General features: G+C 33.8%; 2 protein-coding genes across 5 annotated transcripts in view; one reads left to right on the plus strand and one right to left on the minus strand.

The window, feature by feature from the left end:
• The window catches only part of LOC126764606 (uncharacterized), a 2,194-nt gene extending 712 nt beyond the window's left edge, over positions 1-1,482 (plus strand). Inside the window, exon 2 of the mRNA XM_050482274.1 lies at positions 1,459-1,482. Coding sequence (XP_050338231.1) covers positions 1,459-1,482 — 24 coding nt within the window. The remainder of the gene's footprint in view (positions 1-1,458) is intronic.
• Positions 1,483-2,138: 656 nt separating this feature from the next.
• On the minus strand, positions 2,139-7,659 carry LOC126764494 (uncharacterized). 4 transcript variants are annotated; one of them, XM_050482201.1, is made up of 5 exons: positions 5,618-7,659; positions 2,935-3,118; positions 2,664-2,875; positions 2,446-2,605; positions 2,140-2,364 (listed from the first exon to the last, which is right to left on the minus strand). In XM_050482201.1, exons 2-5 carry the CDS (start codon positions 3,107-3,109, stop codon positions 2,249-2,251), a joined length of 663 nt encoding a protein of 220 aa, XP_050338158.1. In that variant the 5' UTR covers positions 3,110-3,118; positions 5,618-7,659; the 3' UTR covers positions 2,140-2,248. The 4 variants fall into 4 exon arrangements, with proteins under 4 accessions (XP_050338157.1, XP_050338158.1, XP_050338160.1 ...); XM_050482200.1 differs by lacking the exon at positions 5,618-7,659 and having other exon boundaries at positions 2,139-2,364; positions 2,935-4,208; XM_050482203.1 differs by lacking the exon at positions 5,618-7,659 and having other exon boundaries at positions 2,286-2,364; positions 2,480-2,605; positions 2,935-4,208.
• Between the last annotated feature and the right edge of the window lie 4,954 nt (positions 7,660-12,613).

Raw genomic sequence — 12,613 nt, forward strand, 5'->3', positions numbered from 1 at the left:
CATCTTTGGAACTTTTAGCAACTGAGTTGTTTTCGATTCCTTTGAGTCTGAGCTCATTTAAAAGATGTATAGAATGAATCAAAACGTCTTAGTGAAAACTAGACTTGTAGATCAAATGTCGAATAGAAGACTCTTTTGTATGTAAGAGTTTCCAACAAGTAAATAACCAATGATTTTTTGATAAACCGAGATTTTTAAAAAATATTTTCGTATATATCTGTATTTATGTATATGATTAGACGAGAACTCTTTTAGGTAACTTTGAACGAAATTGAATAAAGATAACGCTTTACGTATTTCGGAGTAATAATATGCGCAATCGCGAACTCTTTTAAGTTAATAAGAGTTTTAAAATGAAATAAATAATTAATCACTTAAATTTGATTTAATGATTATTATTATTATTATTTTTTTTTTTTTTAATGACCGGAAATTATTTTAAGTATTTTTTATTTTTCTTGTATATATTTGTTTTATATATTTTGTATGTCCAAATGTCCTATAGGGTATACCTATAGGTGGATCTTTTATTTATTATGTGCTAATGAGCGCTCGTTGTAGAGATCACTGCACTTTGTACATATGCATGTATGTACATATGTATTACGCTTTTGTTTATTTTACACAATCCTGCTTGTTTTTGTTGATCAAAAATCAAGGGGATATTGCGGAAATATGCCAATGTGGACTTTGAATATAGTTTATACGCAATCCTGCTTGGTTTTGTTAGACGAAAACCAAGGGGTATCGCGGAATATTTGCCTATGTGGACTTTGAAGCAGTGAGCGTAACTACATACGTGACAATACACTTTTGTACAAATGTTATATGTTACAAAAATCCTTTTTGTTATATGTATTTATTGTTATACTTTGTACCCAATGTCGATTGGGTATTTCTTCCAGTATATTATATATTGAATATACTTGCGCCCGTATGTATATATATGTATGTATATATGCGTATATGTGTAAAAATGTTCGCGGTACGAATGAACCACGAAAGAGAATTAAACGACCGTAGGTAATTTTCGTAAGTTCACTTGTTAGTAAGTATATACATAATTTGTATAACTGCGCCGCTTATACATAAGTATGTATATGTGTACGCAGTGAGACGAGGCCGCGAAAAGAAAATAGAATGATATTCTGACTTTAGAATATATGTATATACTAAATGTATATATTTTGAAATAAATATATGCGGATATGATTTCAGTAGTAGATGAGCCAGTTATGCTCTTTATAGGTTTTTGGAATATACGTGAATTATTTGTACATATGTATGTATGTTATAAAATTTAATTCGCAAATACGTTCTTGTTTGTTGTTTTTTTCTTTTTTCTGTGCTTGCCGTAGCTTACTTTAAGCAATCCTGCTTATACTTGATTAAGTATAAGGGGCTGAAAATTTCGCAAATTTAAATACTTGAATTTTTATATATTTTTTCTCTGGGTAGTTTTGTGTTATAACACAACGGTAAGCATTTACCGGCAATCACTAATCTTTTATATACAGTACCAAACTGCTTTGTTAGCGGTGTACGGTTTTTACCGGAAAATAAACCGAACTCTGAAAACAGTTTGGTAACGGTTTTCGCTTATTTTTCGACCTGAATTTTGGTCTGAACCGTAAATTTAAGTTTTAGATACTAAACCATACATATGCATATGAAAGTGATATATAAAATTGAAAGGAACGATACAACTCACTTTGGTTTCCGCCAGGGGCTTTTGGGGATAATATGAGAGTATGTGTATGTGCCTGTGCTCTTGCCCAGTAAACAATCGCGTTTGTAAATAAACTTAAAATAAACTTACACTGGTAAACCTTTTCGTTACAAAAAGTTTACGTTTTTCATTACAAAAGACTTGTAAAGAACCAAAACGTTACATTACTTTGGCCTTTTTCACATACTTGTAAAATCGCTTATTTTTAAACTTAAAAGTAAGCATTTATTAAATTAATATCCAACCGCTTGTAAGTTTATTTTCAAATGTATTTGTAAACGTGTTGTAATGATTTTATGTAATGGTAGTAAAATAAATCGCATGATATATTTTTAAAGATATATAATTATTTTCTTTATTAGTTTTAATTCATTTAATATTATTTATTATATATACATATGTACTTATACTAAAAATTAAAAAAATTCTTCATAAGTTAAATCAAACTTATACTAAAAATTAAAATTTAAAAAACATTCTTTAAAAATGAAATGATAGAAAAATAGTTAGGTAAAATAATTAATTTGCTGCATTTTGGTGCTTCCGTTTTTGTCTATTTTTGGCAAACTGAAAAATCGTCTTGGTGCCACTTATATATTCAGTGTCATTGCCCTTCACTTCATGTAAGAAGACATCTGAAATTTAAATTAAAAATATATATAAGTATATAAGTACACATGTAAATATAAAGTTTATTAAGTTTTATTATTAAGTACCTCGGATAGCCATAGATACTTTTAAGACGCGGACAGGTTTTTTGTCTGACGTTCCACTCCAAGCAAAATGTTGAGCACATTCATCGGATACCAATGAGCGCCAAGCTGTTCTGACGAATTTCGCTCCTGTGTATTTAATATTTTGCATAAGTTCCGATTTCTTCAAAAAAAGGAAATTGTAAAATTGGCTTTCAAACAGTCAATAAATATTTACTTACAAATTTAGCATATTCTTCATCCTTCTGGAGTAAACTCTCCAATTCCATAAATTGCTCCACTGTGTTTAAAGGTTCCGCTGGCATAATCTTTTTTGATGGAACATTGTCTCTGCTATTCCTCAACTCTGCGATATCTCGCTGCAAGCTTCTTACCTCCTCGACGATTCTTCCCATAGATTTTGATACAGCTGCATCAATGGTGCTTTGAATTGCTGCAAAAAAACATTTTCATTAAAAAAAAAATTTCAAATAAATAATTGGTATTGACTACCTTCTAAAAATGTGGGATCCAGTGTATAGCTATTAATTGTTCCTGCTTCTTCGACTATGGTGTGGTTATTTCCGTTTTGGTTGATGGATGTTTCAAATTGCAAATGCACTCCATCGGTATTTGTTTGGGCTATTGGTTCTTGGGAGTTGTATGTGTATGATTTATTGGCGGACATTATGAGAAACTAGGAGAAGAAAGGAATGTGAATCACTTTCAAAGTTATGTAAATAAAATACTTTTATTATTTTGGTTAGGATATGGGAACTTAAGATATTTGAAAAAGTTAAGCTGTTTGTATTATATCGGGTGATTTTTTAAGAGCTTGATAACTTTTTTTAAAAAAAAAACGCATAAAATTTGCAAAATCTCATCGGTTCTTTATTTGAAACGTTAGATTGGTTCATGACATTTACTTTTTGAAGATAATTTCATTTAAATGTTGACCGCGGCTGCGTCTTAGGTGGTCCATTCGGAAAGTCCAATTTTGGGCAACTTTTTCGAGCATTTCGGCCGGAATAGCCCGAATTTCTTCGGAAATGTTGTCTTCCAAAGCTGGAATAGTTGCTGGCTTATTTCTGTAGACTTTAGACTTGACGTAGCCCCACAAAAAATAGTCTAAAGGCGTTAAATCGCATGATCTTGGTGGCCAACTTACGGGTCCATTTCTTGAGATGAATTGTTCTCCGAAGTTTTCCCTCAAAATGGCCATAGAATCGCGAGCTGTGTGGCATGTAGCGCCATCTTGTTGAAACCACATGTCAACCAAGTTCAGTTCTTCCATTTTTGGCAACAAAAAGTTTGTTAGCATCGAACGATAGCGATCGCCATTCACCGTAACGTTGCGTCCAACAGCATCTTTGAAAAAATACGGTCCAATGATTCCACCAGCGTACAAACCACACCAAACAGTGCATTTTTCGGGATGCATGGGCAGTTGGCCACCAAGATCATGCGATTTAACGCCTTTAGACAATTTTTTGTGGGGCTACGTCAAGTCTAAAGTCTACAGAAATAAGCCAGCAACTATTCCAGCTTTGGAAGACAACATTTCCGAAGAAATTCGGGCTATTCCGGCCGAAATGCTCGAAAAAGTTGCCCAAAATTGGACTTTCCGAATGGACCACCTAAGACGCAGCCGCGGTCAACATTTAAATGAAATTATCTTCAAAAAGTAAATGTCATGAACCAATCTAACGTTTCAAATAAAGAACCGATGAGATTTTGCAAATTTTATGCGTTTTTTTTTTAAAAAAGTTATCAAGCTCTTAAAAAATCACCCGATATATATGAAATACTGATGATTTTAAAGGAGTTATAAATAAATCTTTTAAATTTTGTAAATGATGTCCTTGTAAAATGATTTCATTGTCCCTACTTTTAATAATAGAAACAGTTCTAAAGATTAAGTTGTCACTCATATAAAAATTATCTGGAGCTTTTAAAGAAAAGTACAAACCGTTTTTAACAACAAAATTGAAAGAACCGTTTTTGAAACGACCTAACCTAACGACCTAATAAATTGGCGTTTAAACAAGTTATTTTTTCATTTTGCAACGAATAGTTCCTGTTTCTTACTTTCACCCAAGATAACAACAGAACTTTTACTACCCCTAAACAAATAACGTGCATATAATCAAGTGGAAATTGCTTGATCATATCTGTTGGTAAATTTTCTAAAATGATGGGACTGAGCTGCTTGTGATGTTGTATGTCAGTTCTATTTCGAAAATCTGCATTTGTTCTGGAAGGATGTGGTTGAAAGGGAAAAATTGTTCTGTTTTCTTGACGTTCGCCTTTCTGGGTGCATTTTGTACAAGAGCTGTAGCCTGAATGACCCTTAATGCTTAATATAAAGGCTCTTGCGGGTGCATCACAAATAAACGCTCGACATTTAACATTATAATTTTTTGAATCAAATTGGAGTCCGCTGGCAATAAGATCATTCATTTCATCAACAAAAGGTTTTAGATATTCATTAGCAGATATTGGATGAGAACTACCGGCAAAAATTCCAACAACTAACACAGATTCTGTACCATAAATATTTATCAGAATTGGCCACAAATTTTTCTTTGAACTTTTAGATATTGGTAAGCCATCTACATTTATATTTAATGCTAAATCATTTGAACTTAGTGAATGTAATTTTGTTTGAAGAAAATCTGTCAAACAATCTTTAAGACCATAATGGAAATATTGCCCTTCATTTAAGCAAGTAGTAGGGGCGTCGGTTGGAGTTTGTTTTAATGTGCGAACATCCTTTGGTAGTCCAGGAATTTTAGTGCCTAAAATTTTCAAAAGCTTATTTCCCAAATCGTTTGAAATGTTTGATTCAATAACCCATGATGTAAGTTCATCTATGAAGATATCAATTGGTGGCTGATGCTCATAAAATTCTGAAGGACTTAACTCATCTGAATCAGAACTTGATTCACTCAAATTTTGTTCAATTAGTTGAAATTCACATTCATCCCTCCGCGGCGGGGAAGAAGTGGATAGGATAGGGCAAGGATTAGGTGAAGCTGCGGAGGTTGTAGGTTGCGACTGTTCATTATCATTTGAATACAACAAGTGCATCAACTGGCAACTAAAAGTTTTTGCTGTTCTGTACCGCTTTAAGGAACTCATTTGCAATTTTTATAACCAAGTATAACATATGTTAATGTAAAAAACAACAATTTACCTTTTAAGTTTTGGAAGCACCTTATTTCCAGTATTCCTGCAAAAAACAAACTTAGTTAGAATGCGTGGCAAATTTTCCGCGAATAGCAGTTAAAAAAATTATAACAACGCCTTAAAATACAACATGCAACTTACCCTTTTATATTGTAAAGGCCTTTTTTATTTTATTTTATTTATAACACTTCTAAATAATACTTATATGTAAGTAATTTTTCAATTAATTATTTTTAGTTATTAACTTTTCCACTGTTTTATTTAAAACGCACGTCTTTACATCTCACAAATTCAATAATTATGAACTGCGATCACTCAAAAAAGAAAAAACAGTCGTCAGAGAGTCGGCGAAAAAACTAACGGGAAATGGTAAACGGTTGGTTTACTTTTTGTGTTTACATGTAAACTGATTTGCAATGTTGCATCATAAGTTTACATTTATGTTTGTAAGTAAACGTTTTTTCAACGCATTTATTTTAAACTTACAAATATAAGATAAGTAAACTTATAATTAAACTTATTTCTCACATTTGTAAGTAAGTTTACTCAAATGTTTGTAGATAAGTTTATTTTAGCGCAGATTTACAAAACATTTACGCAATTGTTTATTGGGTGCCTGCGCTTGTGATAGCGCTTGTGCCTGCGCTTGTGCCTGTGCTTGTGCTTGTGCCTGTGCGTCTTTCTCCAATCTTTGTGTTGCTGGTGTTGTTGGGTTTTCCTGGTTCCTCTTTTGTTTCGATTTGGTTTTGTTTTCACCGCACTGTGAAATGAAATTTGTTTGTTATGTTAACCTTTAGTTTGCGCACCACACTTTGTCACCTCACTCTTTGTTTTTTTTTTTTTTTTTGGTTTCACCTTACATACATTTGTATATGTATGTATTATATATGTATTTTATGTTTAGCACCGCACTTTTGTTCAATTTTTTCACACTTGGTTTGCCCACAGGTATTCACTTTTTTAACATATACAATATACGTACATGTGTACATATGTATATTAGATTTTGTTTATATGTATATTTTTTTTTGTTTTTTGTTTTTTTTTGTTATCACTGTATTTGTTGTTTGTAAATTTTTTCACACAGGTTGTTCCCTTTTTTCCAATTCTTTTTTTTTCTTCACCACCGCTTTCCTCTTTTTTTTAAATTTTTGTCCAAAGTTTCACAGTTTTTCACGTTTGGTTTTTCTTTTTTACACTACCGGTTTTGTTCTACACTGGGACTTTTTCGTGGTCACCAACGGCCAGTTGTTACTACCGTTTGAAGATTTTTTTTTTTTTGTTTTACACTACCGGTTTTGTTCTACCGGGACTTTTTCTTTTTCTTTTTCTTGTCACCAACGGTCAGGTATTACTACCGTTTTCCACACTTATATTAAATTTTTTTCACTTTTTAATTTTTTCCTTGCTTTTTTTTCACGTTTTCATATGTATGTCCACCAACGGTTTATTTTGTAACCGATTTAAAAAGTGTCACTTCACTACCGGTGTCTTAACACAAATTTTTTCAGTTTTTTGTTTCACCCGTTTTATACTCCGGGTTCTTTTTTTTTCCCCCTTTTTTGATTTAGTTACCGCGTTACCGTGACCGATTTTTTTTATATTTTTTATTATTTTGTTATTGTTACCACTACTGCCGTCCGGTACGGCTTCGAAGGACCATGTTTTAAATAGAAGTCTTCTTTTTTTTCGAAAAAAAACCTCGCGGCACTTACCCTTTTGTGTTGGCGAAATGATTTCAAAGCGGGAAACTCGTATGTACGTATAAGCGCACGGATCGTATGAGAAAAAGCAAGGCTGGCCCGTCCGCCAGTCCCTTTTGTTACTTGTGTTTGGTGTCCTCATGTGTGGTGTGAAAGGTGTGGTGTAGATGATGATGAAATGATGACGTGTTGAATATGAGGTGTGGATGTGAATATGGTGTAGATGTGTGGAATATGATGTGGATGATGTAGATGGTGTAGTCGTGTTGAGTATGGTGTGTATGAGTGGGGTGTAGCTTGATTATATTAAGAGGGGGGTCAGGTGCTCATTTAGCCAGCTTTATAAAGTTATTTTAAATTTTATTATAGTTTTTATTGTGTTTACTACCATTTGTTAAAATTGCTGTACATACTTTACTACAACTATAAATAAGAGCTGTTCTTTTAACAACAAACAAAGTAATAATAAATTGTAGAGGAAAGAAAATATAATGCATCCATATTAAGTGAACATTTATCTTAGTAATCCCAATGACCACCGTTATTTTATGTTAGTTTCATAAACCAATGCCGCAACCTAAGATAATACTTTTCATACAATTATTTATGCTTTTAACCAAGTCCATACAACAATTTTGAGCTTATGAGCGTTGTCCAGTTGAAGGATTAAATCCTCACCAATAAATTCTCTAACACACTCTTTATAAATTATTAATTTAATCTCCTATGTTTATCGATTGTCCAGTGAGATTTCCTGGCATTTCATCGATCGACAGTGAAGTTATTGCGTTTTAAGTGTCAGTGTGTTTGTGTTATCTGTGCGAAAATGAGCTTCGAACAGAGAGCCAACATTAAATTTGACTGACGACCAAAAATTGCTCAGAATCCAACATTCGAAGAACCGTTTGTGACAGATTATTTGACCAAAAATCACATTGTAACCATTAACCACTCCCCGTATTCCCCTGATATGGCACCGTGCGACTTCTTCCTTTTCGGAAAAATGCATTTGCCCATGTAAGGAAAGCATTGTGCAGACGTAGAGGCCATTCAAAAGGCTTGCTCCGGCATACTGGTGGCCATACCGATAGAGATGCAAACATCGTGAAATGAAACATCGATGGTTCGATGTATCGATGTTTCTTCAAACAACATCGAAATCAAAAACATCGATGTATCGAAACATCGATGGATTTTTGAACTTTTTTAACATATTTTATAAGTGAGCATAAAAAGCTTATTTCAAAACCATAATTAAGTGAAATACACTAGTACTCTTTTAATTGATATATATTTTAGCTATCTATTAAACCCTTTTCTCAATAAATAAAAGATATAAATAGTTTTTGAGCAAACAACAAATTATTGATTTAAAACAGAATTTAAAAATAACAATTTGGAAAGTCTTTTCCCTGTCAAGCGATTTCTTTGCTGTGTGATCGTTGCTCCAGCTTTAGAAAACAGTCGTTCACTAGGGACTGAGTGGCCACAATGGATAAATATTTGGAAGCTTGTTTATACAATTCAGGAAATCCATTTTTCATATCATCCCACATTTCTGTTGTATTCTGTTTGATAGAAGCAACAGCTGATCCAAGATACATTTGCACTTCAACTTCCGTTGTTGTAATAGTAGATAAATTGGAAAACTTACATTTCATATTTTGGTGGGCCAACTGTTTATGATGGCTCCAAATATCAAACGGGTTTTCTGTGGCACACTCATCCGAAGATTCCGACGTACTAACGCCATTGAATATTTGGGTGCCCAACTGAGTGAGAATAACACCACTGTATTTAAGTTTATGAGTCACTAACACTCGCGATTAATTTTACCAATTAAAAAACATTATTTTAGCGGATACGAAATAAGTGATAATTTATTTGTAATACAAATTCCGGTTACAACAAATGGAATCTTATTGAACAACAAATGCAGGATCGATGTGGAGCGCAGTGATGTCGAAATAGTTGCGGATCACGGCCGATCCAAAGTTACGCAGAAGCGTTTGAGCTCTGCCTCGAAAAAAAGGTATAACTTATGCGCTTAGGCCCGCAGACGAATCAAAAGTATCAGCACGAGCGAGTGTGACGAAAAAAGTGACGAAATGTGTCTGCTTTTCCGTTTTCCATCCTTTTGAAGAGTTTGTTGGTGTATAGCCATGGTGAGTGGTCGTATGGTGATCGTTTGCTAGGTATGGTGATGTTCTCAATTGTGGTGTGATGTAGTGTCATCAGCTGTGGTGTATTAAGTTACCTTATTAGGGTGCGCCAGTTTTTACGGGTAAAGGGGGTGGATGCTTAACTCATTTAAACATCCTGGGCCCCCTAGGCGAATATTTTGCCTAGTATATATCGGCGTACTGCTAGTATAGTACCCGAGGGCTCAGAATAAACGCTGGAAATGGTTTTGGTTTTAAACAGACATGCTTTGACGTTCATACGATATGAAACTATATATTGCGCATTTACGAGTGCTTTTCGTAGTTATTATACATAGCGGTTGTTTCTTTGAAAGTTATTATGCTGATCATTTAGTACTTGCTTTTTCTGGATTATCACCAAATTAATCGGCTTATGAAGGATAGTATCTCCACGTATGGGTACTCCTTAGCCCTCGATTAGGACTATGAAATTAGAGGGATCTTGCGAGGGATGTGCCGTGAATAGAGAACGGCTTCGATTCGTGGAGTAGATAATTTTTTTTATAATTATGCTTTGTATAGCTGATTCCCATAAATGTTGCGTCAGTAATCATAAGTGGCGAGGCCACCCTGGGGGGTCGAAATGTGACAGATATTTGAATTTTTATTATTGTCAGATTGAATTCTGACTTTGCTTTTTCTACCTTTATGTGGGGTATTAGAAAATTGTGGCTCTATTGGTTGTCGTACGACATACCGGCCATTATTTGATCGAGTAGTTGTGGCTTTAGAGAAGTGCTCACAATACTAATCTTTTATAATTTTGTTTGTTGTTGGAAGTTTCCTTAACTTTTGCAATTTCCTTAATTTTGAATTAAGGTATTTGTCCTCAACTTGAGTTGGTATGGTGGAAACTGGTTCTGCAACTAGTCCACTTTGTATTTCGCTGTGCAGCGTTTGAATTTTTTGTGCCTTTGAGCAACATGGTGTCTCTTGGCAATTTTTACAGTTTTGGGTTTCTGGATTTGCTTTTGCAATTAAACCCGTGGTTTTTTTAATATGCGCCCTTTTTTGGTGTGATAGCGGATACGTGCTATAGTGAAGCATTGTATGGTGTCTTTTGTGACAATGGAAGCAATTAAATTTACTTTTGCAATTTTTATATGTATGCGCATGTGACAGACAATTTGTGCAAAGTCTTTTTGACCTGACAAAATTATTTCGTTCGTTAACTTTTAAGCTTTTAAACCTCTCGCAAGATTTAAGTTTATGCCCTCTTTTACATAGTTCGCATGACGTATGTTTTCGTTGTTCAGATGTGAACGATTGCGTTTTGTGAACGTTTTTGTTTAAATTTTTGTTGCTTCTAGCTTGGGGCCTATTGAAGCTTCGGTTTTGGTCGTGTTTAATGTTCTTAGTATTAATTATATTTTCTTCTAACCTTTCCGCAATTTCATATTGGGTGGTGAGAAAATCTTTCATTTGTTGCCACGTTGGGCACTTTTTTCGTGATGAGAGCGATTGCTCCCATAGAAGTAACGACTTTTCTGGTAATGCGGCGGTGCAAATGTTTACCAGGATTGGGTCCCAGCTGTCTGTGGGAATATTTAGTGTCGATAGAATCGACAAGCAATTTGAAACATTGGATTCTAGTTTGATGAATTCTACACTTGTTCCTTTCTTAACTTTTGGCAAGTTCATTAGTGTCGTTACTTGTTTATCGACCAGTATTCTTTCATTTTCATATCTCGCTTTTAGAGCTTCCCAAGCCAAATTGATATTGTCGTCATTAAGAGCGAACTGTTTTACTATTATGCCTGCCTGACCTTTTGTCTTGTATCGGAGGTGATACAATTTTTGTGCTTTTGATAGTTCTGGATGGTTGATGTAAACGGCTGTAAACATGTCCCGGAAGGACGGCCATTCTTCATAACCTCCATAAAATATTTCTGTGTCACATGCCGGCACCTCGAGGTGGATGCCTGAACTTGCCTCTTGATATTGTTGCAGCTCTACTCTCGGATGTGGAGAAGGTGCAATTGCTTTTATTAGTTTTATTTGATCGGAGATCATAGCTTTTGTTTGTTCATACTGGTCTAAGCAGTTTTCATATATAACGTAAGCTGATTATTTCAAAGTTTGTGATAGGTCTGAATCGTCAGAACCTACTATGGCGTCATGAGCCGCTTGGAGACGAGTCCAAAAATTATCGAGATTTTCCTTTTTTTATTTCTAATGCGGATTCAGAGTTTGCCTGAATAGGCGAAGATGAAAACCGAGTGCAGTATCTTACTAAACTTTCACTTTGTGAAACAAATTTAGCAACCTGTTTTGAGCGTGTAGCTCCTGCAAGTGTAATTTGACTTATATCGTCATTCATCTTTTCTATTTCTCAAAAAAATTATTCAATTAATTAAAATTTTCTCAGTGTAGACTGATTTTAATAAGAATATAGTATGATTTGAAATCGAATACTCTTTTATATAAATAAGAGTTTATTACTTCGGATTATCTTTCTGAAAATATTTGTTTTATTAATGACGTTTTGTATTACTTGCGACAGAATAATTTGTTGCTTTTTTTTTATTTTTTTTTTTTATTTTTCGCAGTAGCAGAATTATCAGTCAAACACGCGTTTTTGGATTTTTATTGCGTTGAGCGCCACTGTTCTATATACATGCGTAGGTAGGTACTTATGTTTTGTGCAATTGTGAGCTCGTTGGAGAGATCAATGTGCTTTTTACCTAAGCATGCACGAATTGTTAGTATTATGTTTATGTTCTTAAGCAATTGAGAGCTCGTTAGGAGATCAATTTGCTTTTTTAAGTTATTATGCACTGTGAGGTGAGCGCGAAAACGGAATTGAAAAAAAGGGTGCACACATTTACATATATGTAAATATGTATGTTTTGCTCTATATGTAGGTATAATAATTTGTATATTATTAGCTAAATATGCTTATATGTATGTTTGTATTTTTTGCAACTCTTGCTTCGCTTTGCTTTGTTTATATTATAATATTGATTTAGTTTGTGCCTTTGCTTACTTAATTTATGCAATCCTGCTTATTGCTTTGTTAAACATAAGAGGTATTGCCGGAAAATATTGCAAGTAAATAAATACTTGATTTTTGGATTCTTTCTGTTTTTGTTAAAT

This window comes from Bactrocera neohumeralis, unplaced genomic scaffold (assembly GCF_024586455.1).
Source record: "Bactrocera neohumeralis isolate Rockhampton unplaced genomic scaffold, APGP_CSIRO_Bneo_wtdbg2-racon-allhic-juicebox.fasta_v2 cluster09, whole genome shotgun sequence".
Lineage (NCBI taxonomy): Eukaryota > Metazoa > Arthropoda > Insecta > Diptera > Tephritidae > Bactrocera > Bactrocera neohumeralis.

Excerpts from the sequence above, each read along its gene's own strand:
- LOC126764494 (XM_050482200.1), bottom strand. The coding sequence starts at position 3,109 with ATGTCCGCCAATAAATCATACACATACAACTCCCAAGAACCAATAGCC. Across the intron at positions 2,876-2,934 it reads GGATCCCACATTTTTAGAAG|CAATTCAAAGCACCATTGAT; the intron begins GTAGTCAATACC and ends GTTTTTTTGCAG. Across the intron at positions 2,365-2,445 it reads AGTATCTATGGCTATCCGAG|ATGTCTTCTTACATGAAGTG; the intron begins GTACTTAATAAT and ends TTTAAATTTCAG.